The sequence below is a fragment of the Drosophila navojoa genome, chromosome X (assembly GCF_054131105.1).
Source record: "Drosophila navojoa isolate 15081-1374.11 chromosome X, UAZ_NAV_1.0, whole genome shotgun sequence".
Classification (NCBI taxonomy): Eukaryota; Metazoa; Arthropoda; class Insecta; order Diptera; family Drosophilidae; genus Drosophila; species Drosophila navojoa.
This window is the reverse complement of record NC_142895.1, coordinates 30,887,793-30,912,166: the sequence shown is the minus strand read 5'-3', so window position 1 is coordinate 30,912,166 and position 24,374 is coordinate 30,887,793. Positions and strand designations below refer to the sequence as shown.

The following is a 24,374-nucleotide window of genomic DNA, read 5'->3' as shown; positions in this document are numbered from 1 at the left end:
ATACCTGGGAACCTTTTATATTTTTTAGAATAGTAGTAGTAGTAGAATAGTACCATCTCATATCGTATATAATAATTGTACTATATTATTTACAAAACCAACTGATTAAATACGTTCGTGATTCGAATATTCCCAAGAAATATTTACATAGATTAATATTAAAGATTTCATCGCATACAACCAAATATGAGTGCAGCTTAATTAGTATAGCCGATAATTTATTTAACTTAACTTTTACGAACATTCGTATCGCACAATACGTTGATACAACATATTTAATTCTATGTAACTAAATATCAAGATCATTTCAATGTTTTTTGAATATTAGTTGTTAATTAAAAAAAAAATAAAGTTAAACAAAAAAAATTATATATATATATTTATATATATACATAAATAGAAACCGCTGGGATTATGTTCCATGTAAATGCGAGAGTATAGATTCAATATCCTCGATCTGAACGCCAGCATCGTGCAACTCCATAGGCTGCTCCTCACTCGTGTTGGATTTCTGCGGCGTATTACTATATAAGAATCGGAAGAAGAGTGTGATTAAACATATGATAGACCAGGATAGCAATAGAGACTGTATGACATGATCTATTTGTTAATCAGAGTGAGTCAGTTTAGCTTACGAATGTACTTCGGCAAAGCTGCTTTTTCCTTTTTGACCAAGTTAAGCATTTGCATACATATACAACAAACTAATTTCTGCCTCTCTTCTTAAGCTTCAATTCATACATATGTACATACATATATGAGTTGGACAGCGCCTTTAGTTTTTATACCCTGAACCCATTGAAAATGGGAAATCAGGATATAATGGTTTTGTTGAAATGTATGTAACAGGCAGAAGGAGGCGTGGCAGACCCCACAAAGTATATATATTCTTGATCAGGGCGACAAGCTGAGTCGATTTGGCCCTGTCCGTCTGTCTGTCCGTCCGTCCGTCCGTCTGTCCGTATGTATGAACGCGTCGATCTCAGAAGATATAAGAGCTAGAGACTTCAACTTTTTTTTAAAATGTCCATATATATCGCGCGCATATCGAGTTTATCACTAAAAAACGATAACTCATTCCGATATTTTTTATCGATAAAAAACCTTATCGAAAGTCAGTTAAAAAATTATATCTCCTACATCATTATAGCTAGAGTGTCCAAATTTTAAATATATATTAAGATTCATTTTATACAATTTCGGTTTTTATTAAAATTTACCCCCCACCTCTAAATCCACCCCCTCATCCTCATCTTTGTAAAAGTCGTATATCAAATACTAGAAACCTGTGCTTCGGTATACACATACATTTAAACATCATTATTACTTTGTGAAAGTTTCATTACGATCGTACGTCTAGAAATGAGATTATTCAACAAATAAGTTTTCCAAATATTGCCAACACTGCAGCGCAACCCAAGCGCAATCGCCTGTATATGTGAGTGTGTGTGTGTGTGTATGCGTGTGTTTGTTTGTATGTGTATGTGTGTGCGTGTGTTTGTTTGTATGCGTGTGTGTGTGCGTGTATTTTAATGGATGCGTGTGTGTGTGCGTGTGTGTTTGCTAATTATTATTGAAATATCAGTTGCTTGCAGGGTTCAGGGGATCTCGTAGTCGAGCAGTCTCGACTAGAGCTTTCTTACTTGTTGTCAATAAAATGCTTATATAACACATATACTTTTAACAAGCCCTCTCTAGACTAGTTAAGTTAGTTTCAATTTTTATATGAACTCGAACTTCTCAATAAATAAATACATAAATAAATATCGGTGGCACGTATAAGCACGCGCTATTCTCTGCAACTGCAGTGTGGGCATTGTTATGAAATTTCATTTGTTACATACATATTCACAAAACAATTATACTCGAATTTGCCATTTCAGAGTATAGAAATAACGAGACAAAAATCTCTCGGCTAGGCATCTCATCTCACTTTCTAAAATTCAGTATAGAAATTTGTATACTATAGCCTTTAATTATAAATGAACTGAAAGGCAATATGTGTGTTTTAAAGATATTGCGAGCCGGTATAAACAATTTTGAAAATATTTGAAGCAATCTTGAAACCTACACAAGTCTGTATATCCTATGGATTATGAGAACGACGTGTTCACACATTAGAATAGACAAACCTGGTTCATGATATATAAATTAAATTATTCAAGCTCTAATTTACATAAGCTTTCACAGTATAATACTGCCTATCGATTTAATTTACTTTTAGAAATAGAGGCAGCGCGATTATCATATTAAATTAAGGTTGCACTTACATTGAAGCCACTTCCATGTCGTTATCATCGTGCTCGTCGCCAAGTGTATTCGTGGCCATCGGTGTGGATGACGCCATGGGCATATCATGGGCCGCTGCCAGCTCCTGGCTGCCGCCACCCACGCTTGTGAAGCGAATGATGCGCTTCTTGGGTATATTACGTATACTAGTGGGGCTTGCATTGTCCTCGGTGCTGGCGTCCAGTGACTGGTGGAGCAGCTGTGGACTCGTTATGCGTACGTTGTGCACTTCGTTGTCGAACATGATGCGCATTTGAAAATTCTTGAAGAACGCGGGCGGGTGACGGAGCACAGGCTTCGTCGGCTTGCTACCGTTGTCCTCATAGGCAAAGCTATACGTGTTGGTCACATGACTGCTGCTCAGGCACATATCCAGATCGTAGTCGCTACTGGCATCGGGAGCCGTGCTCGATTCAGGCGGATGACTCCAAGGCTGCAGCTGTTCGGTTGACTGATGCGTTGTCTGAGCTTCGGCCAGCGTGGCTAGTGGCGGCATTGCAGTCTCAATGCGGGCCTCAGCTCGTTTCTTAGCTGGTTTTTTTGTTACTTTGGTATTGCTGGATGTCGTCACTGGTCTAGCTTCCTCGTTAACGAAATGCCGTGGATCTTCAGGCGCAGGAGCTACACGAAGAAAACAACAGGTATAGCATAAATGGATCTACGGAAAGAAAATCAAGTAGGAATCTTCAAGTCGAGACTGCTCGATTAGGAGATACCCTGACCTTTCCCACCTGTTATTCCAATAATTTTTCACTTCCCTTATACACACATACAAGAACATATGTACATACATACACATGCATCCATTGGGCTGCAGTGTGTGCCATATTATTAGCATTTACTTGTTTAATAAATTCTTTTGTAGTGGAACTATCTTCATGAAACTTTCTGAACGTGATCATATTATATACTATATTCCAAAACACAATTCAAATATGTTTTTTTATTTTACAAATTGGGGGCGAAGGGGAGTGGTATTCAAAATCTGTAAATTACAAAATCTATATATTCATCAAATGTATATATGTACACAGTGAATCTTAAGTATCCAAATTATGCTAAAACAAACTACATCCATATATGAGTTATGGAAAAAATATGATAAACGCTTACTGCGTATGGCATACACGGGTATGAATGCCAAATCAAGTCTCTAGCTCTTATTCTACTGAGATCTCGGTGTTCACACAGACGGACAGACGGACAGGGCTATATCGAGTGCTGTTACATACTTTTCACAAAACCATTATACCCAGATTTCCCATTTTTAATGGGATAATCTGATAAACAGTTAGAGGTCAACTTACTTTTGTTGTCAATCAGTCGGGAGGAGCGTCGCATGCTGCACCGTGACGGCTCCATATTTGGTGGCTTCCGGGGTCGACCACGGCGCTGACCCGTGGTCATCGATGGAGCAGGTTGAGCTGAAATTTGTACAGCGATACGTCCAGCCCTGGGCTGCTGCTGTTGCTGCTGTTTCTTGGCGCTAAGATTTAGAGCAACAAGTAGCGCGGGATCAAGTTTACTGCTAGACGGTTCCGGCTTTTCCAATTTAATTTGGACTGTTTCACTTGACTTGACTAGCTTCGGTTTCACTGCTTTGTTAGCTGGTGTCTCCTGCTTCTTTACTGGTCGACTTGCATTGCTCACTTTTTCTTTCTTCTCCGTGCTCACACTTGCAAACTCCTTTTTAGGTGATGTATATCCATGGCTTGAATTGGGATGCGCCAGTTTGGCTGTTTCGCGCATCGCTGACAGCTTTCTGTTTACTTTTCTGGGTCGCCCTTTTGGCGTTGTCTGCTGCTTAAACTTCGCTTTGACGCGCTCACGCACCTCGGCTAAATCCATCATGCGCTGCTCAATAGACTCCTCTTTCGAGTTGATTTTTCTCTCAGCTTTTACGTTCGACACTATCCTCTCAGGCAATGGAGATGGTGGAGCAGGTGGATCAGGTAGAGCAGGTGGAGCAGGTAGAGCAGGTGGAGCAAGTGGAGCAGTAGGAGCCATGTCACCACTTGTATCAGCATTCGTCGCAACCGTAGCTGCTGTAGCAGCTTCTTTGCTTGGTGTCAGCCAACTACGCAAGGGATAGCGCACCTCGCCATTCTGGCTAACTAGTTGAGCTGGTTCGCTGTCGATATCCAGCGGTGGAGCATCCAATGAACCGCAGGCAGCAGCTACTTTTAGCCACTCGTCGTCCTCAGTGCTGCTAATATCAGATAGATTTTCTAGCTCCAATAGTTTTATTGTTCGTGCAGGAGTCACAGCGTTTATCAATCTACCACATTGTGCTGATGAGGCGGATGTATTGGGGCTGCTGTTACTGGTGCTGCCACTACTTGAGGAACTGGAGCTGCTGGAGGAGGTTGAGCTACTACCACTCGAGCTGCTGCTAGAATGGTCCACGACAGCGTCAGGCAGTCCTGCCACCAGTTTATAGTGCGGAGTCTCTGCCAATAACGTCGACTCCCCATTACGAGACAGGGCTGCGGCACCCTCAATGCTATCCACTGCCTCGCTACCGAAAGAGCGCACACGACGCAGCATCGTCGGCTCAACGGGCAACCGCTCAGCGTGTAGCTCAATGCAAGTTGTCGATTGTTTGGGTGCCTGCTCCACAAGGCCTCTTGGGGACACGGATGGCAGAGCGCACTGTGCATTTGTGTCCGTATGTTCGGCCTCATCTGGGCGATAATAGGAGCTGCCACCGGAGTAATCCGTTTTCGCCGCGCTGCTGTGCGGAGTGTTAAGCGCATGGCCAAAGGGCGTCGTGAGACGCATGCCCGGCGTAATGGCTGTCAACATGGGCGTATCCAGTATGCTCTTTGTATCGCTGCCAAAAAGAAACGATGCAGATGGAAGCAGTTTAGCATAAGGCGTATCCATCAACATTGGTCCGGGCGTCGCCGGTATGTCACCATTAGCTTCTGTTAGTGTCACCTTAAATGGTGTCTCCAAAAGAACTGCCATGTTGGACATATCACAATCTGCCGGCTTGTCCTTTGTATTCATTTTGCCAGCTGCTGGCTGCTTCATAGGTTGTTGTGTTTGCTGCACAGACTCGAGCTTCTGCTCATGCTTTGACTTGAAAAGTTCTTTAGTTGGCTTGCCTTCTTTGTTCTTTTTGGACTTCTTGGCCCTTACGACTTCCTTCGGCTCGTGTATATCCTGGCTGACAACTTTCGGTTTTACTGGTGGCTTCTGTGGAGTGTTTATCTTTATGGTAAACTCGCTCTCAACATTGTTACTGCTCGACTGTTGCTGTGACTGTTTTTTCTGCCTTTGGGTTCTCTTCCTAGCAGTGAGCGGCATGAGGGACACCGATAGGGCTAGGGCTTTCTTTTTGTTGGCCGCTACAGGTCTAGGGCGACGAACACGCGGTTTGCTTTGGAGCACTTCTTGGCGTTTTGCGTTGATCTCGCGCAAGCGCAGCTCCAAGTCGGTGCTAGTGCTATTCATCTGACGCTGCCAGGCGGCCAACAGATCATCTTTCTCTTTATTCAGTTCAGTCTTTTGCTCAGCCAGCTGAACATGCTGTGTTGTTGGTAGCTGTTTATTCTCTTTGCTGTCATCCAATGAGCTGGAAATTTCCTTCTCCGCCTGCTGCTGGTCGTTTGGCTCGTCCTCTACTGCTGCCTGCGAAATAATGCGTTTGCAGGCCGCGTTCGCAGCACGACGCGCTTGCTTACGCTTGGGCGTTGTCGTTGAGTTAGTTGCCAACTGCTTGGGTGCCGTGACAGCCTTAATCACCGTCTGGTTGCTGCATTCCTCCATGACAAAGAGCGGCGGTACGCAACCATTGCTTTCGTTGCCACTAATATCGGCAGGTGTTCTTGCTGCAACTGAAGCAGCATTTTCAGATGGCGCTGCGACAGCTTCAGATGCATTCGTGGCTAATGGGACGCTGGGAGTGGTACCAAAACTTGGCAGAACCTCCACATTTTTTATAATTACTGTCTTCTCCGGTTGTACGCTTGTTTCTATCAACTCTTCAGCCTTTTTCTCTTTCAATGTTTTGAGCTGCGTTCGTCGCAGAGTCTGCTGCTTCTGCTGGAGACGCCGCGTGGATAGCGGCGTCACGCCTTGCGTATGGGGGATTCCTTTTGGCGAGAAATTGAGCGTTCGTACATGCGAAGTGCGCTTGCGAGGTGTGGAAAGACTGCGAAATGCTTTAACATTCACAATACCTGACGTGGAAGGCGTCACGCGCTCCAGGGCCAGACGCGATGAGTCTAACGAGGCGGGCACAGCACTCGCGCTGGCCACTTTGCTCGCAGAGCGCTCGAGTAGACTAGTATTTCCTGCCACTGCCTTAGCTTGATCGGCAATTAGAGGTGCCGGCGGTTCCCTTGACGGCTCCTCCTCTGTCGTTGGGGGTTGTTTCACGGCGCTATTGATAATTATCGAATTGGGTGGCAGCTGATTGGCAGTGACTGTAATTGGTTCCGGCAGTGGTATTTCAATATGAGAAACGTCCATGTTGGTGAATGTATCGGACCGCAACTGCTGCGCCAGCCACTCGTTGTTCACCAAAAACGGCAAATGCGAAAGCAGACCTTCATTCGAGAGAAACATAGGAAAAGTTAGCTGGCCATTGGTTGCGTCGACGCACACCTGACCGCCGTTTACAGCCGCGTCACTGGCAACAGAGTCCGGATTTGCCACAGTAGAGCCACCATCAGCGAAGTTTATAAGATTCTCGCTACCAAAGCTGAGGTTTCCTGTCGGCTGCTGCTTTTGTGCACTCTCGTTCGAATTAAGCACTATGAGTTTGGATATACTGAAATTGGGATCAATCAGCGTGCCAATCGAATTGTTTGCATTTAGAATTATGGCATTTCCACTGCTACCATTCCCCATATTAATATCTCCATTGGGATTCACAGACGCCGCTGCCGCATTCGCTGATGCCACTGCTGTACGAATTATAAGTGGTGTTTGCGGTGGTGCAGGCTCAACTGCAACCGCTGCGACTGGCACTGGTGCTTCTACTGCTGTGGGTATGGGCTCATTCGCAGGTGTATCCATGCCTACCACTTCCTGAATGATGCGATCAAATGATGGGTCCTTCTCTGTGGCCTCCAATATATTTCTTACCAGACCATCTAGTACCGCCTCTGAGTTTACAGATTCTGCCGTGGGTGCATGTACCGTAAGTGATTGCAGAGCCGTGTTTATATTGCTCAATAGTTTATTTTGGAACTCGTGATTGGTCATGATAGCTTGCGTTATTTCCTGAAATGTGCAAATTTTTTGTTATTGTATACTCGTGTATATAAATCTAAATCAGTAAGCCTCGCAGAATATCTTTGAGCTTACTTACTGGCATTGTCTGTGGCATTGGCATTATTAGCTCAGATTCTTCGCTAGTAGCTGTGCGAGGAGTAGAATTATTTTTGGGTCCATGCCCATGGCGAAAATGTAGGGTATCATCTGTCTGTTCACCCATAAAGTCGCTGGTTGTGCTGCTGTCCAGCGATTGGTACTCCTCATCTATGTGATCGGTGCGTCCAATGCTGCAGTACAGATGCGGATCTAGTAGCCGCGGACGTTTACAGTTAAAACGCTCCGAGGGTGTTGGTAAGTCTGGGTTCGCATGCTGCTCATCCAATGGCAATGAATGGACACGTCTAGTATTAAAAGCAGTGAGTACTTTCTGAAGAAATGTAAATTTAAAGCTACTTACACGCGACGTCTCTTACGTGTGTGTTGTGTATTAGAACTCGTATTTCGCATACAAGCGGTACTATCCTTGTTGCATGTTGTTGATGTTGTTGTTGACCTATTCAATTTTAATAGCTCGTCAACTCGCTCGGAGAGCTTCAGCTGCTGTAGGCGTTGGCGAGTGTCGTTGGGCAACTTTTTTACAGCATTGGCCACTGGCAAATGCACATCGGTCAAAACAGATTATATATTTGGAATTAGCTTTAATTTACCCATGCTGGTGATTTTGACGTGTTCTCGTATGATGTCCTCCAGGCCGTCATTTAGAAAGTTGTGCGGTTGCAGACCCTGTCGCAAGGCAATAAACTCCTGACGCAGGTGTGGTGAGGTGCGACATAATGTGAGTGCCGCACGCCTCAAATTGTTATTTACAAAGTAACCTGAAAATACGACAATAACTATTAATAAGGCATTTTATTTTACAATGTAGGAATCGCAAACTCACCCAACACGAGACGCGCGATATCCGAATGCAATACAATTGATTCCATTATAATTAATTAATAAAAACTTCATACATTTTCGGTAGTGCTCAAATTATCGTACATAATTGCAAGAACACTTAATATGAATTATTTTTGTTTGTTTGCGTCGCTTTCTTCCGTTCTTTTTTTTTTTCTTTTTGTTGCGTTATGCTTCGCTTCTATTTTCTTGACTGTTTTGCCGATCCCAACGTTGATGCCGATAATGATAATGATGAATTTTTGTTTGTACTTTCTGCCTATTTATTTCAATTTGGTTTTTGATGTTGCTTGAGTGCAAACCAACTTGAATCATTTGTACATAAAGCGGATTCTATTTATTCTTCAGTCATCGTCGCGCACTGTACAACGTACCTAAACAAAAGCGTATGTTTGCCGCCAAAATGTTAATCTGCAGAGCTGCTATCCCACAGATTCTATAGATGATTAATTTTAAGCTATCGATAACGCGTTAAGTATGTGCACTCTCTGGATAGTGGTATGTGCTCACTGCTAAAAGACACAGTAGGTTGCGCAAAGAGTACTCCCGTTACTTTTAATGTTAATTAACAGGTCTCTTGTGACGTCACAATATCAGATTTTGCTCTGTTATCCCAGCAGAAGCTTGGCGGTCACTTCAACAGACATCCACCAAGTGGTCCAAAACAACCAAAATTAAGTATATATAAGCAAATATCAATAGTAAATAGCTTAAAATTTGTCAATCACTAATTTTGTCGCCATAAAATAAAAAAACTAAGTATATACTAGAATGAATTGAGAGGCTTCTCGAAAGCAGTAATGATATGCCAAAATGGCCATTATGCTAGCAGGAATGGTTGATGAACATAGTTAACTGGGTTTTCGCCATCAGTATTGTTTATTTATGCCAATTTACTACACATTCAAATATAGTACACGTTGGGGGGTCATCAATAAAAGTGCTGCTAAATACCTGCTGTCATGTCAGAAACAACCGGTAGAATGAAATACAGTTGGTGTGCTTATAGTCTAATCGAAAACTGTGCATGATGATGAGTATTGAAGCCTAAGAAAACATACATATAATCAACCTTGATTCAGCTCTAAAAACCAAGGCAGAAGCTAACAATGCTGAGTATCAGTATTACGTTTAATGGTGTGGATTGATGGGAAACGTGTAATGCTTAGTAGTAACTCATTAATTTTACAAAAATTAAGCCTTAGATAGTAAGGTTAAGGCACTGACCAGTCAGTCTCTGGTCAGTTGTTAAGGCCATTATATGCAAAAGTAAAAGTGGTTAAGAGATTGGGTGATAATAAATGCCTAGAAAACGACTTAGACGATAAAAATGAGCGAAAACCTTTATATTTTCCGATTCGTGAATCTATGTAGAGCTTGTGATTAGCCGCCCAGCTCATTTTATTTAATCTACTAGTTTTAAAACAAATAACAGTGTCGGAATTGCTTGATTTTCATACAAATTCAAATGCGCGCCCAACATTTTCTGAAATAATGACGTCACGCTGTTAAATCAGCTGTTCGCTTTGCATAACCTACTATCACTCAATCGTGTGCTAATATGATGAAAATCACTAATAGTGTAATAACTCACCAGATCTGATATTTATATATAACAATAAGAGCAAACTTATAGTCCTGGTTGTTTTTTAATTTATATGCACAACGATAAATTTTTAAAACTAATTGATCTGGCAACGCCTCACACTATCAGCTCTCCAAATCTTTTTATTTAAAATAAACGCTAATGGCAGCTAAAGCAGGTATCGCGGAAAAGAATGATGGTCCGGAGTTTGAAAAGCCTAATACAACTGTTGCTGAAGGTGAAGCAGTTGTCGCCAGCACACAACCCACAGTGCCGACACCGGCAAAAAATGAAGGTGGAGGACGTAAACGGAAACGCCACCTTTTTAATGCAATTCGCGGCCAGATGGAGTTTTATTTTGGCGACGCCAATCTCAGCAAGGATCGCTTTTTACGTCGCTTTATAGAGAAGGATCCATGTAAGTAAACACATAAATCTATGAATATGTATATACTAGAACATTGCCACTGTTTGTAGATGTGCCGCTGGAAATATTTCTGACATTCAACAAAATCAAGACACTTACTCAGGATGTGCAGCAAATATCAACGTCGCTGTCCAATTCTCAATTGCTGGAATTAGACGAGAGTGGACTCAAAGTCCGCCGGAAGACTGCGCTGCCGGAGCACCGGGACGTCAACAATAAAACCCTTTATGTTGAAGCTCTGCCGGCAACTGCAACACATGACTGGCTCAAAGAAGTTTTTGGCCGCTATGGCACGGTCAGTTATGTATCATTGCCACATTATCCGGGCACGCGAAAGATCAAGGAATTTGCTTTTATCGAATTTGAGAAGAGCAGCTCCGTGGAGAAGGCTCTGAAGGCATATTCTCAAATCCAGGGCGTTCTATCCGTGGAGCACACGGACCCCAGTGATTTAGCTAGCATACGGTCCTTCCAGCAGCAACAGCTCCAGCAAAGAAATAAGACTAGTTTGGATGGGCAAGAATCCGCATCGGAAACAAATGTTGTAGTCAAGCAGCCAAGCAAACGTGAAGCCGATAAGGAAGGTATACAGGAAACCGTGCCAACCAAAAGGGCCAAACTTAACACGTTAAAAGATCATTGCGAAGCATCCGCTAGAGAATTGTCTAAAGAGGAAATTTCTCAGCAAAGTGACAATAACAACGAGGAACAAAACGAGGCTACGAGCCAGAAGCGCCGTCGTAAGCAAAAGAAGCGACTTCTTGCAGACAAACTTAAGCCAAACATTGAGCCCAGCGCGTCGGAATTAAAAATATTGCCCAAGACTAGCTGGTGCAGCCTTCGCAACAAGTATCTCAATTTGCAGCGGCGCTTAATTAGTGAAGCCAAGAGCAAACTCTGGCGCACTTCACAGGCGCAACAACCAATGCACAAGTGCACAGTTATGAGCTCGCAGTTGCAAGCACAGCAGCAGCAGTTGATAGAGGTGAAGGGTATCTGTACCAGCGGTACCAGCAGTGGACACGAAGAGCCAGAACAGCTTAACGATCCTGGGGATGTATCCGAAGTGCCGGTGCCGCCCAAGCGCCGAAAGCGCAACAAAACTGCTGGCGTTCATAAAATGAATATGAATTTTTATGGCGCGGGTGGCAACGAGGCGGACGAAACTAAATTGGCGGGTCGAGCTGAGGATGCGGCACAGGAACGCCCGCCGCTTTTTAAGTACCAACCGGGTCTCATTGTCGAGTGCTCACTCCACGAACCGTGCGTTAACGTAAAGGACTTCAAAGCCGACATGCGTCAATACGCGGACATCAAGTATGTGGACATTAAAGAGGGCGACCAGGTGGCGCATTTACGTTTGGTTACACCAAATGCCGCTGAAGAGTTGGTGCGTCAGCTCAACTGTGCTGAAATTCAGCTCAAAGTGTTGCGCGGCCAGCCAGAAACGCAATACTGGCGCAAAATCGAACAGGATCGCGAAGCCAAATTGTCTAAGAAGGTGCGTGTGCAGCAGAAACGCGGACGTGAAAAAGTCGCTAAGATGTTGGCCAAGCACATCAAGTTTGATGATGCAGTCGACGAGGTGATCAACGACCCGACCACAAGTGCCAGCATTCCATCAGATAATTAATGTAATTATAAAGTATTACAAAATGTATCTGTCTGAATGCATAAACATGTTTAACAAAAAGAGATTTATACATTTTATTTATATAGAAGTCTCCTCTTACACATAACTAAACTGCTTATGAACAGTATCACTGACCAGACAGTGACAGTATATAAAGATATTTGCATACCTCTTCACTCAGAAAGCTATTTAGAATGTTGAGCACATTTTATCTTTATGTCTAGAGATGCAATGTTATTCACATATTATTTACAAAGTTTAATTAAAAAATATTTTTATGTAAATTAGCCTAAAGGTATTTATCTAAATTATAACTTAAATATAGATAATTATTAATGTTTATCAATTTTATTAGATTAGATTTTTTGACTTATTCAGTTAAAATGTTCGTCCGTCGTCTTCTTAAGTAGAAACATGAAAATGGCGAAAGTTTCAAATTGAATTCGTATAATACGCATTTTAGGTGATTTCCCCAGCGCCTCTTCCACATTATATATGAACATTGACAAAAGCGGGGCTGCTCGCCGGATTAAATGTAGAGTGAACCGTCGGCAGGTCCCAAGTAGTGCATGGATATCAAGAGCACATCGATGATTGTCCAAACGCCGAGGCCACCAAAGCTGAACAGCTTACCAATGCCCTCCTGCCAGTGGCCCAAATAGAAACGGTCGGCGCCAAAGCCGCCCAAAGTAAGGCTGATAAGTAACGCGGTGCTCCAACGATAGCCCTGAGTCCAGTTGCAACGCAAATTGCGAGTAAACGAACGACTTCCCAGACAAAGCACATCCTGGTGCACAGTGCAATTGGTGCGATAGTATTTATCAGCAGCCGAATTGCAATTGGCATGCTGTTCACATTTCTGCTGCCACATTTCGGTTTGATAACAATAGCGACAATTCATTTGACGTTGAAACAAGCGCTCTCCACTGCACTGTACATTGTTGGCTGCTTCGCATGTGATGTTAATATCGCGGCCGTACAGGCAATTGAAGTTGTAGGTGCATCGAATGCATGGGAATTGCAACCGTTCACAGGGTGTGTCCTTATCCAAGGGGCATAGCATATTCGTGGTGTTGTTGCTGTTGTTGTTGTCGATAGCCGCTGGTGATTTGCTGCCCATGTTCGTCAGGGCTGGTGCAAACACCACATTATCGTCGTTATTATTGTTGCCTGTATTGCTGTTGTCTTTGCGCGGATCACTTTTGATATCCGCCAGATCCATTTGGTTGCCACCGCTGGCGGTCTCGCTATTTCTTATGCCGGTTAATACGAATATGATTATCAGCACTATCACCGAACGCATATTCACTACAATACACTCTCGCTGCTGTCTCATTTTTGCTAATAAGTGCTCCTATCTGATTTATAAGATGAAGTTTCTCGGTTTTATTTCAGTTATAAAGGCGATATCACCCATTGCATCGATACAGTGATAGGTAACATAATCGAAAATGGCATCGACATATGTATGTATGTATGTGTGTGTATTGCGTCTGGATACGCACATTGGCATATACTTTTGCATCAGAGTAGGTATTAACAAATTTAAAAAAATTTATTGAAATAAATAAATTATAAATTGCAGTATTTGGCACAAAATTAAAAAGAATCATTATTTAAATTATCATCTATCGATATATCGATATACAGACCATGTTTCTTGAATGACGGATAATTGCTCCATGTTTTGATTTTGTCTTGCAATACTCTAACACTAACTACTCTAATCAAGATGTCTCATACTGGCAGAAATGATACTCAGACATTCCGTGTGAATGTGCGCCTGCATAGATTCGGGGCTAAATTCTCGGGCACCTTTCCAGACTTAAGTCGTCCTGAGCCCATTGGCGTCTATAGCGTTAACGAATCACGAGAGTTCGAGGACAATGCCAAGAATTTGAGTTTCCTTTGGTTGCCACATTCTAGCGAAATGCCACTAGATCTCAATTCTGGCATTGAAAAAGTGCAGCGCAAAAGCATTGATCCTGACTATCTCGATATATGTCACATCTGTCAGTTCATTTCTAATCATCAAGAGTATCTACGCACCTCTTCCACAGGGCAAATGGAACTGCTTGCAGATTTTGTCACTTTACGTGGTGTTCTTCGCCAAATTATGTGCACACCATACCAAAGGAATCGTGACTATCGACTAATGGCAACACGCCTAAACGGCACCACCTACATATCCAAAGTAGAAACTAGTGACCAGCGAAACCAAGGAGAGCAGATGACACGCCGTGAAATGGACATGTGCTCATGGGGCTTTAAGTTTGAACAGTATTGCACAACGTCCCATCCAGACAAAGCACCGGCTACAAATGCACCTGTTAATGAATCCCAAGAGTTCGCATGTGTCTACCGTTGCAAATTAAATGGCCTGCGTCTAATCTATGGCGCGGAGATGGACTGCATTAAAAGTGACGTCTGTATGTACGTTATCTGCGTAACATATGTATCTCTGCATAACATATTTTAATAATATCTATACTTTTTCTCAGCGACCTAAGCGATCCGGAGCAGCTACGCTTGGCAGAGTTTGTAGAGCTTAAAACATCTGCATACAAAATGACCCACAGGCAACAGCAGAACTTTGCTAATTACAAGAGTCTCAACTGGTGGAGCCAATCGTTTTTGGTTGGCATCGAGACGATTATAGCTGGATTGCGGGATGACAATGGACTCGTTCACGATATTAAAGAGTACAGCGTGCGCGAACTACACCGACACAAGCCTTGGAGCCCGGCAGCCACAGGCACATTCCTTTCAAACTTTCTGCACGAGCTCAAGGCAATAATGCATCGTATTAATGACTCAAACGCTGTTGTTATGATCCACTACAAACCGGATCTGAATAAGATTCAATACTCTGTGCTACGCGGTCCAAATGTGAAGCCCATATTGCCTGAATGGTATCGCCAAATGATGCAAGGTATCTAAATTAGCGTTGTTGGTTCAGTGTAAAAGTATATTAGCTTATATATAATATATTTTCTTAAATCTAACTTTTAAGTCCTAATCCTTATTTTAGATCGTTGGTTTCTAGCAGTGGTACGAAAGTTTCAGTTACTTTGCTCGCATGTATCGGGAACTCCGGACTGGAAGGCTGTGAGTTAGCGGCTCTTCTCCTTTCTGTAGCAGTGGATGCCACTAGATGAGCTCCTGAGCACCCATTGCTTTCGCGCTTTTCAATGACACAGTCGAAGAAACGGGATAACTTAACCGCATCAGTTGTACCCGCTGCTAAGCTGCGTGTATCCCGACAGTTTAGCCATATTTCCTCGGCCCCACATTTGTCGGCTACAAACGGAAAATATATATAGATTACAGGAAACTTTAACTACATCTGACAACAAACTATTAATACTGACCTATACCACCGGCCTTTTTAACAGATGTTTTGGGTTGACGTTTCTCATCGATCAAATCTAACTTAGTGCCTATTACTAAAATAGGTATTTGTGTAGCGCCTAAGAACTCTTCTAAATCAAACCGCATGCTGGTATCCGTGCCATAGCCGTGCAACGGTGTCGGTGACGGCGGCGAAGAGGGGCTGCGGCATTTGTACGTATCTTTGCCATCCTTATTGACTATCTCGTAGAGCCAGTCAAGTAGTTGCTCCTGCGACTTGCCGTTCGTTAGATCATGCACCAAGATAACTCCATGTATACCACTGTAGAAAACGCTTCGCGTATTTTTGTGGCTTAGAGAGCCACCAATGTCAAACAATTCAATAAAATATGGACACTGTCGGGCCGTACCTTCCTTGAATTCGTGAATTTTGACTTGAATGTTGCAGCCAACTGTCCAGCCAGGGCGTATTAACGACTCATTTTGGGCAATTAAGTGAGTTAGGCATGTTTTTCCTACACCTAGAAACATTGTAATCAATTTATATTCAAATAGCGTCAAAATACTTGATAATTACCTGAATCACCCACTACGACGATGCGCACACGTTTATTCATTACCAAGTTGTCGTGGCATTAATTAACAATCTAATTATTGTTTCATCTTGCTTTATTTTGGCTTTGCCAATATTCGTTGTTATCATCGATATTAACGATACAACTATAAATGTATGAGCACTAACCAGAGAACACATAGACTAGACAACTAGTGGAAAGCTTTTTGCACGCTTTTTCTTGGACTTTAGCACCCCAGACTGCTTTGAATTCGCTCGGCGAATTACTTTTAGGCTCGAGCAACGAAAATATACGAAAGCACAATCATTTCGCTTCACGCGCTCGACCGAGATGGTCAAATGTTGAACAAAAGATCCCTCTATGCTCAATGTTTCCCTTGCTCTCTCTCTCTCCCGATGCTCTATGCTCTCTCAAATGTGTATATGTGTGTATGCATGTGAGCACAAGCAGCAGCTCTGAGCTGCCAGCTCACGAAAATTGAAATTTCTTCGCAGCAAGAACCCATGCCTTCCCTTCTGTGTGAAGAGTATACCGAACTTATCAAACCGTTTGCCAAGCTCGTACAAAATCTGTATATGTGTTTTCGATATTACTTGTGGGAAGGGTATGAAAGCGTTGGTGCTCATACTGAAAATGCTTTCGCGACGAGTGTGCACACACACAGTCTCCGTTACTATATGTATTATGAACATTTGTGTGCCTGTGTGCGTAGCTCTTGCTGCCTGTAGCGATTTCAGAGCCCCGAATTCGCATTTGGTAGATCTTGTGAACTACTCACACATGCATACATACATATGTTTGATTGTGTGTACGCAGAAGCCGCGATGCTCACAAATGATGGGGTGATCATTGTAGAAGCCTTTGACTGCCTTTGTGCCTTTATATGTGCGTGTGTGTATGTGCATGTGTGTAAGCATGGGACATGAGCATTGGCGTGTGCCTACCTCAACTTAAAATTGTGCGAACGATTTTGGGTTTTGAATTGAAGAGGCGCGCTTATATTTCAGTAGCTGACTGACTACACTGACAAGTGCACTTGCATTTTTTACACTTTTTTTTTACTTGCATGCACCTGTAAATGTATGTACATACAAATATGCAAGGGATCGATAATCGCATCCCATTTTGCCCACTGATCAGATACTACATTTTTTAAAAATGCATTCTGATAGGCTAACTCACGATCATTTAAATCAGGTGCTTAAATACATATATACCGCGAGTAACTTGGCTGTCCCTATACCACACACATATACTATGTATGTACATACATACATACACATGTGCGTGAGTTACTCTTCGGTCACAGTGCCACAAAGTATTGGGATGTGACAAGTGACAAGTGCACTTTAGTCAGTCAGCTACTAAAATATAAGCACAATTTTAAGTTGAGGTAGGCACACGCCAATGCTCATGTCCCATGCTTACACACATGCACATACACACACGCACATATAAAGGCACAAAGGCAGTCAAAGGCTTCTACAATGATCACCCCATCATTTGTGAGCATCGCGGCTTCTGCGTACACACAATCAAACATATGTATGTATGCATGTGTGAGTAGTTCACAAGATCTACCAAATGCGAATTCGGGGCTCTGAAATTGCTACAGGCAGCAAGAGCTATGCACACAGGCACACAAATGTTCATAATACATGTAGCAAGGGAGAGTGTGTGCGTGCACATTCGTCGCGAAAGCATTTTCATGATGAGCAGCAACGCTTTTATACCCTTCCCACAAGTAATATCGAAAACACATATACATATATTGTACGAGCTTGTTAAACGGTTTGATAAGTTCGGTATACTCTTCACACAGAAGGGAAGGCATGGGTTCTTGCTGCGAAGAAATTTCAATTTTCGTGAGCTGGCAGCTCAGAGCTGCTGCTTGTGCTCACATGCATACACACATATACACATTTGAGAGAGCATAGAGCATCGAGAGAGAGAGAGCAAGGGAAAGATTGAGCATAGAAGGATCTTTTGTTCAACATTTGACCATCTCGGTCGAGCGCGTGAAGCGAAATGATTGGGCTTTCGTATATTTTCGTTGCTCGAGCCTAAAAGTAATTCGCCGAGCGAATTCAAAGCAGTCTGGGGTGCTAAAGTCCAAGAAAAAGCGTGCAAAAAGCTTTCCACTAGTTGTCTAGTCTATGTGTTCTCTGGTTAGTGGTATGAGCAATGTTAACGACCTACAGCTATCGATAACATTGTTGTTTCGATATATTATTGCAACAGGCTGTTGTGCCGCCCTGTCAAATCATTTGCATAGTTTCCCAATATCATTCGGACGTTGTATATAGTAGTATACGGTACACGTACATACATACATACGTACGACTTGATACTTAAAGTAATTAAAAATGCATACGCCTATTTGAGTCTGACAATAGAAGCTACATTCAGTAACAATTTTCCAACGAGTTGAAAAGTGGCAGTCAATACACAATGTGCCGTTAATTAAAAAGGAAGAACCATAAGACTCGCAGCTCACATATCTTAAGCATAAAGATACCCAATTATATACTTATATGGAGCTATGTACAAATGTATATGAAGATATACATAACATATCTTTACGTATACTGAAAAGAAGACAGATGTATTACAATTTAGACTTTCATATTATTACATGTTTACAATATACATGTATATATAATAAATACGTAAAGATATGTACATATATCTTCATATACATATGTACATAGCTATATTTACAGTAAGTAACATTGATATTCGGTTTTTTTTCTTTTCATCTTTTTTTTCCAGTTTATGTGTAATCTTTGTTAGTATATCAAATATATTGATATTTACCTCATCGGAAAGGTTATTTTTTAATCTACAATTTAGTATTTACAATTTTTTAATTTAAATTCTTTTGTTTTTTGTTTTTGTTTTATAGGCGTTTGATGCTGAAGTTGAAAATAAAAAAAACGAATATCAATGTTATTCACTGTATATACATATATATTGGGTGTACATATATTGTTGTGATAGCTTTGAAAAAATTATTTTTCTAATGCGGGGCCGTGAGTTCAACATGTGGTTGCATATTCTTATATGTCTCATCTTTGAGCATACCTAAATATATATATACCAACCAACTGAATACATTAGCAAAATAATTATTTCAAAGCTATCACAAGAAAATTTTGCATCAACTACTTCACAAAGCTTCATATAATTATACAATATATAAAGATCATATATGTATGCATTGAAGAATTTAGGTGGGCTGAAAGATGATTCAGCATCAAGTAAGTTGACTACTTTCTGCGCGTATCTCATACATGCTTGGCAAAGCGAAATGATAAACTCATGCCTGGGGTAGTCAACTTCTTGAAATTGTGTGTTTGCCTACTGGGCGTATGTACATACATATGTCGTCATAGGAAACACAACCGAGGAATAGTCAAAGGGCCAAGTAAATCGTGGCTGTGTGACTCATTCATAACTCTAGACCATTAAATACATATGCACAGTCATATACACATACACGTACGAACACATACATGCAAATACTCAATGTATAGGGGAAGCTAATTATATTAAAATACAGATATTAACGGCTACCTAAAACGAATAGACTACGCATATTATGAAGCATTATATAGCTAACTCAAATTTATACTTGTTTGTGTAGATAGGTGCAACAACTGGATAAATAAACAAGCGTTCGCGTGTTGCTCATTATTAGGTCGAATATTAGATACATTGTATATATGTATATGCAGTATACGGTACACGTACATATATATATATATATATATATATATGTATATTGATAGTAGTTTATTTTTTATAGTGCCTATTATAGTTTTATTTTGATAATTCTTTGACTATGAATTATATTTTCTAACATTTCAAATAAATATATATTCTCTTTCTTCTAGTACTGAATCTCACAGGAATATCCTTACCGAGTAATCTCATTAAAAACACAAATAATCATCATGTATCCATATGTAAGTAGCCGTTTAATCATATTCTTGTTTTATTCACTAAAGTAAGTGCAATCACGGCATTTAACAATGTTTTAACAATGCTCATTTTATTTAATTTTCTGCGTGGAAAGAATACAAAAATATAAAAACAAGTAAGAAAGCTCTAGTTGAGACACTTCGACTACGACATCCACAAACACGTACATATACAGGCGATTGCGCTTGGGCTGCGCTGCAGTGTTGGCAATATTTTAAAAACTTATTGGTTGAATAATTTAATTTCTAGACGTACAATCTTAATGAAACTTTCAGAACGTAAACATAATGTATAAATATATGTACATATGTACATTCCCTAGCACAAATCTCTAGTATTTGAAGAACGCCTTTTACAAATATGAGGGGTGGATATAGGGGTGGGGGGTAAATTTTAACAAATATCGAAGTTGTATAAAATGCATCTTAATATACATTTAAAATTTGGAGTCTATTTTTAAAGATGTGGGAGTTATAATTTTGTAACTGATCTTCGGTAAGGTTTTTTATCGATAAAAGTATCGGAATGAGTTATCGTTTTTTAGTGATAAAATCAATATGCGCGCTGTATATACGGACATTTAAAAAAAATTGATATCCCTAGCTCTCCTATCTTCTGAGATCGACGCGTTCATAAAAACGGACAGACGGCCAAATCGACTCAGCTCGTCGCCCTGATCAAGAATATATATACCTTGTGGGGTCTGCCACGCCTCCTTCTGCCTGTTACATATATAAAAAAAAAAACATTATACCCTGATTTCCCATTTTCAAAAAAATTTGAAAACGTCAGTTACAATACGAAATTATTAAATTACGAAATATGAAAATGTCATTTTTGGGGTAGATTTAAGATCAGGTTATATGGAACACTTTTGTTGAAGCTTTGATACACTTCAATGAAATGCTGTCTTCAAAGCTGTTTGATAATTTCCCATATGTATTTATAAACATATACCTTACATAAGTACAAGACCCTTTGATAACGATGTCAAAAAGAATATGTATGTATTTATTTATATATGTATATTTATTATATTTATTTTTTATTTTTAGTTGTTGAATCATATAGAGCTCCCTTGAAGCTTATATATATATGCATATATAAAAATAAAAAATAAATATTATATATATATATATATATATGCATACATTATACATATATTATATGTTGCAAAATTCCTGTCCAAAATTTTTGTTCTGCTTAGCCAAAGGTAGCTTCTTTGATAAAGTTATTTATGTTGCATAGCATGTCCATTCCGCCATTCCATTGTTTTGACTTTTGTAGGGTTCTGGAATGCCATACTCATCGCATCCATCCACTAGTGAGCAACCTAAGGTGCCGTTTGGAGTTGGTTGGGTCTTTGCACCAGTACAGCAGATCGTTCCACATTCCACACCATTCCCACTGCCAGACACACTATCCAATCAGCAGCAGCAACAACAGCAGTTCCATCAAAATCCAAATTTCCAGCATGTCGGCAGCGTTAGCAGCTGCCCTTATCCACCCACGTCAGCCCCATACCCTGGTAACACACCATATTCGATCAATCATGTACAGAGTATGCCGTCCCATCAACATAGCCAAAGCCAATTCAATCAGCATCTTAATGCAACCTACCCAGCTGGATACACACCAGCCATGACGTCAGCATATGGATATGATTCTTCTAATCATTATGCCCGGCAGCAGGGTCCTGGCAACGTACCAAGTTTTGGGCATGGTCAGGTGCCGCCACAGGGGCATGGGCATGAGCATAGGCAGGGGTATGGGTATAGTCATGAGCACGTGCAGCACTCACTCAATCAACGCTTTACGGCTAACAATGAGGTTTGTTTTTCTATGTGCAAAACCTCGCATTAATCAATCTAGACTAAGTCCAACAAATATAATTATATTTAGTTGATTGCCAGTTGGATATATCTATTTCTTTCAGGGAACTCCCACATTGTTGCCGGCTCAAGTCTTTGATCCCGTCAAGGATGCGCACGATTTGCGCAAAGCTATGAAAGGCTTTGGCACAGATGAGGATAAGCTCATCGAAATCATTTGTCGTCGCAACAACGAACAGCGCCAAGAGATTCAGCGCCAATACAAAACTCACTTCGGCAAGGATCTAATTGAAGACATAAAAGGGGAGACAAGTGGTAATTTCCAAAAACTACTTGTTGGCCTCTTACGCCCAATCGTGGACTACTATTGTGCCGAGTTGAACGATGCCATGGCCGGTCTGGGCACCGATGAGGAGGTTCTAATTGAAATTCTGTGTACCTTATCCAATGTTGAAATTCATACCATCAAAAATCAATATTTGCGTTGTAAGTTTCGCTTGATTTGGCATGGCCGTCAGACTGCTTGTTAATGCTTTATGCATACTTATTAAGTGTTTGGAGCACACTTGGAGTCGGAGCTGAAATCGGAGACCTCCGGTAACTTTAAGCGCTTGCTTATTTCGCTTTGCGCTGCGGCGCGGGACGAGAGCGGCCGTGTAGACCCCAACAAGGCCAAAGAGGACGCTCGAGAACTTCTCAAGGCTGGTGAGCTACGTGTGGGCACCGATGAGAGCATGTTCAACATGATACTTTGCCAGAGAAACTATCAGCAACTGAAACTTGTAAGCCGTTTTTCAGAATGTCCTCTAGGCCAGTCAACATTCGATACGCACTCTTTTCAGATATTCCAGGAGTACGAGAGTATAACTGGACACTCGCTGGAGAAGGCGATAAAAAAAGAATTCTCTGGCGATATTATGGAGGGCCTTATCGCCATCTACAAGTGTGTGACAAACAAGGCAGAGTATTTCGCCTCGCGCTTACACAAGTCCATGGCTGGGATTGGCACCAATGACAAACAGTTGATACGAGTTATCATAACACGCTGCGAGGTAAATCTAGACTATATCGTCGCACTCCCGTGAAATGATCGTATGTCGAAAAATACAACTTTACAGAAGCTGAAATTGAAGTTGATATTTTTCCGAAGCTAGAGCAAACTGAGTCCCTTTTTTTGCAAGTATGTGAGACAGATGTTTTCTAAAAGTCAAATTCATTCTAATTCTAATTGGTTTTGTTTAATGTCTGTTTGTTTGTCTCTATGTTCCGATAAGTGAAAAATGTTTCGTCGCTATTAAAGCAAGCTAGTTGAGATTACCCCTCGAATTATATAGTCATTGCGATCCGGCCATTAGGGGAGTATCGTTTTCCGGTATCTTAGAAACCATGATACCATGATAGTTGCAGTGCTAGAGAGAAAGATGGATGTGCCCTTGCGTAGACTACACAAGTAGCGTATCAAATACTAAATTACTGCTGATATTAGCCATTGATATGGAAATTAACTAATTTATACATACATATATTCCGATTGGGGGTGAATCGGAAATTTGATTTAGCAGGGTTTGGTCCATGATTGAGTATAGTAGTATAACGCCCGACTGCAATTCTTAATTGCACTTAATTGTTTCAATTTATCCTGCAGATTGACTTGGCTGACATTAAAGTGGCTTTCGAGCGTTTATATGGCAAATCATTAAAGAGCTGGATCAAGGTATATAATTACTTATAACGAATTTCGATTGCGATTAAAATATGATGTTTTATAAACTTTTTTATAGGGCGACACTTCTGGACATTACAAGCACGCGCTTTATGCGTTGGTGGGAGAGCAGCGCTCATCTTAAATTTATGAATAATTCTATGTTTCTACTCTATTACATATTATGTTTCTACATATATATGTATATATGTATGTTTTTTTTATATGTATTATTGACTACGAAGTAACTATTATTTTAATAAGACAATGGAATTACCATTCAAAACATCCCAGTGCAAAATAGTATCATGTAACTTGTTCAAACTGTGCCTCGAAAAAAATAACCCTTAAGCATGAAAATTTACTATTAAAAGCAACGAATTATCTTTAGTCATAATGAAAGGCTTTAATGTCAATTTCATCAAGTGGAATTTTATCTCGATTGCGTTTTGAATACTGCATGCATGATATATATAAATAAATTAAAGAAGCACCGCCTTTTTCAATTAAAATTACAGCTGCTATTAATAATTTATGGGCGGGGCAAAGAAGTGTTTTGAATAAAAACAAATAAGAAAGCTCACCTGAACCCTTGAGCAATTGATATTTCAGTAATTCATGAAACTTTCAGATGGTGATTATAACATGGAATGTCAATGCAAAAGTCTCTAGTATTTGAAATACGCCTTTTACAAAGGTGAGGTTGAGAGGTGTATATATGTATGTAGGGTAAGCTTTGACGAAAATCGAAATTCTATAAAATACATATACCATTTATTTGGCGATACATACAAATTTATTACTGATTTT

At 40.9% G+C, this 24,374-nt stretch overlaps 7 protein-coding genes across 10 annotated transcripts in view; 4 read left to right on the top strand and 3 right to left on the bottom strand.

The window, feature by feature from the left end:
- The window catches only part of U2af50 (U2 small nuclear riboprotein auxiliary factor 50), a 169,515-nt gene that overhangs the window by 31,069 nt on the left and 114,072 nt on the right, over positions 1–24,374 (top strand). The gene's annotated exons all lie outside the window — the stretch shown is intronic.
- mxc (multi sex combs) lies at positions 186–8,875 on the bottom strand. 2 transcript variants are annotated; one of them, XM_089263603.1, is made up of 8 exons: positions 8,459–8,875; positions 8,226–8,393; positions 7,976–8,168; positions 7,613–7,919; positions 4,287–7,524; positions 3,597–4,223; positions 2,271–2,910; positions 186–524 (listed from the first exon to the last, which is right to left on the bottom strand). In XM_089263603.1, exons 1-8 carry the CDS (start codon positions 8,502–8,504, stop codon positions 413–415), a joined length of 5,331 nt encoding a protein of 1,776 aa, XP_089119729.1. In that variant the 5' UTR covers positions 8,505–8,875; the 3' UTR covers positions 186–412. The 2 variants fall into 2 exon arrangements, with proteins under 2 accessions (XP_089119729.1, XP_089119728.1); XM_089263602.1 differs by having other exon boundaries at positions 3,597–7,524.
- On the top strand, positions 10,166–12,180 carry Larp7 (La related protein 7). The gene is made up of 2 exons (XM_018107194.3): positions 10,166–10,478; positions 10,538–12,180. The coding sequence occupies exons 1-2, from the start codon at positions 10,223–10,225 to the stop codon at positions 12,118–12,120; spliced, it is 1,839 nt and encodes a 612-aa protein (XP_017962683.1). The 5' UTR covers positions 10,166–10,222; the 3' UTR covers positions 12,121–12,180.
- On the bottom strand, positions 12,499–13,565 carry amx (TM2 domain-containing protein 3 almondex). Its single transcript, XM_089263820.1, has one exon. It carries the CDS (start codon positions 13,454–13,456, stop codon positions 12,650–12,652), a length of 807 nt encoding a protein of 268 aa, XP_089119946.1. The 5' UTR covers positions 13,457–13,565; the 3' UTR covers positions 12,499–12,649.
- Rai1 (Rat1 Interacting Protein 1) lies at positions 13,820–15,891 on the top strand. Its single transcript, XM_018107208.3, has 3 exons — positions 13,820–14,553; positions 14,622–15,086; positions 15,152–15,891. The coding sequence occupies exons 1-2, from the start codon at positions 13,853–13,855 to the stop codon at positions 15,058–15,060; spliced, it is 1,140 nt and encodes a 379-aa protein (XP_017962697.1). The 5' UTR covers positions 13,820–13,852; the 3' UTR covers positions 15,061–15,086; positions 15,152–15,891.
- On the bottom strand, positions 15,068–16,206 carry LOC108655488 (rab-like protein 3). Its single transcript, XM_018107214.3, has 3 exons — positions 16,049–16,206; positions 15,492–15,992; positions 15,068–15,420 (listed from the first exon to the last, which is right to left on the bottom strand). Exons 1-3 carry the CDS (start codon positions 16,086–16,088, stop codon positions 15,143–15,145), a joined length of 819 nt encoding a protein of 272 aa, XP_017962703.1. The 5' UTR covers positions 16,089–16,206; the 3' UTR covers positions 15,068–15,142.
- On the top strand, positions 18,325–24,076 carry AnxB11 (Annexin B11). 3 transcript variants are annotated; one of them, XM_018107201.3, is made up of 9 exons: positions 18,356–18,402; positions 19,943–20,014; positions 21,318–21,860; positions 21,967–22,348; positions 22,415–22,644; positions 22,705–22,914; positions 23,508–23,576; positions 23,644–23,754; positions 23,803–24,076. In XM_018107201.3, exons 2-8 carry the CDS (start codon positions 20,003–20,005, stop codon positions 23,707–23,709), a joined length of 1,512 nt encoding a protein of 503 aa, XP_017962690.1. In that variant the 5' UTR covers positions 18,356–18,402; positions 19,943–20,002; the 3' UTR covers positions 23,710–23,754; positions 23,803–24,076. The 3 variants fall into 3 exon arrangements, with proteins under 3 accessions (XP_017962691.1, XP_017962690.1, XP_089120781.1); XM_018107202.3 differs by lacking the exon at positions 21,318–21,860 and having other exon boundaries at positions 18,325–18,402; XM_089264655.1 differs by lacking the exons at positions 19,943–20,014; positions 21,318–21,860 and having other exon boundaries at positions 18,385–18,402.

Excerpts from the sequence above, each read along its gene's own strand:
- mxc (XM_089263602.1), bottom strand. The coding sequence starts at position 8,504 with ATGGAATCAATTGTATTGCATTCGGATATCGCGCGTCTCGTGTTGG. Across the intron at positions 8,169-8,225 it reads CGTCAAAATCACCAGCATGG|TGGCCAATGCTGTAAAAAAG; the intron begins GTAAATTAAAGC and ends TGCATTTGCCAG. Across the intron at positions 525-2,270 it reads GACATGGAAGTGGCTTCAAT|TAATACGCCGCAGAAATCCA; the intron begins GTAAGTGCAACC and ends ATTCTTATATAG.
- Larp7 (XM_018107194.3), top strand. The coding sequence starts at position 10,223 with ATGGCAGCTAAAGCAGGTATCGCGGAAAAGAATGATGGTCCGGAGTTT. Across the intron at positions 10,479-10,537 it reads CTTTATAGAGAAGGATCCAT|ATGTGCCGCTGGAAATATTT; the intron begins GTAAGTAAACAC and ends CACTGTTTGTAG.
- amx (XM_089263820.1), bottom strand. The coding sequence starts at position 13,456 with ATGAGACAGCAGCGAGAGTGTATTGTAGTGAATATGCGTTCGGTGATA.
- Rai1 (XM_018107208.3), top strand. The coding sequence starts at position 13,853 with ATGTCTCATACTGGCAGAAATGATACTCAGACATTCCGTGTGAATGTG. Across the intron at positions 14,554-14,621 it reads ATTAAAAGTGACGTCTGTAT|CGACCTAAGCGATCCGGAGC; the intron begins GTACGTTATCTG and ends ACTTTTTCTCAG.
- LOC108655488 (XM_018107214.3), bottom strand. The coding sequence starts at position 16,088 with ATGAATAAACGTGTGCGCATCGTCGTAGTGGGTGATTCAG. Across the intron at positions 15,993-16,048 it reads CGTCGTAGTGGGTGATTCAG|GTGTAGGAAAAACATGCCTA; the intron begins GTAATTATCAAG and ends CAATGTTTCTAG. Across the intron at positions 15,421-15,491 it reads TAAAAAGGCCGGTGGTATAG|CCGACAAATGTGGGGCCGAG; the intron begins GTCAGTATTAAT and ends TTCCGTTTGTAG.
- AnxB11 (XM_018107201.3), top strand. Across the intron at positions 21,861-21,966 it reads GCTTTACGGCTAACAATGAG|GGAACTCCCACATTGTTGCC; the intron begins GTTTGTTTTTCT and ends TATTTCTTTCAG. Across the intron at positions 22,915-23,507 it reads TTATCATAACACGCTGCGAG|ATTGACTTGGCTGACATTAA; the intron begins GTAAATCTAGAC and ends TTTATCCTGCAG.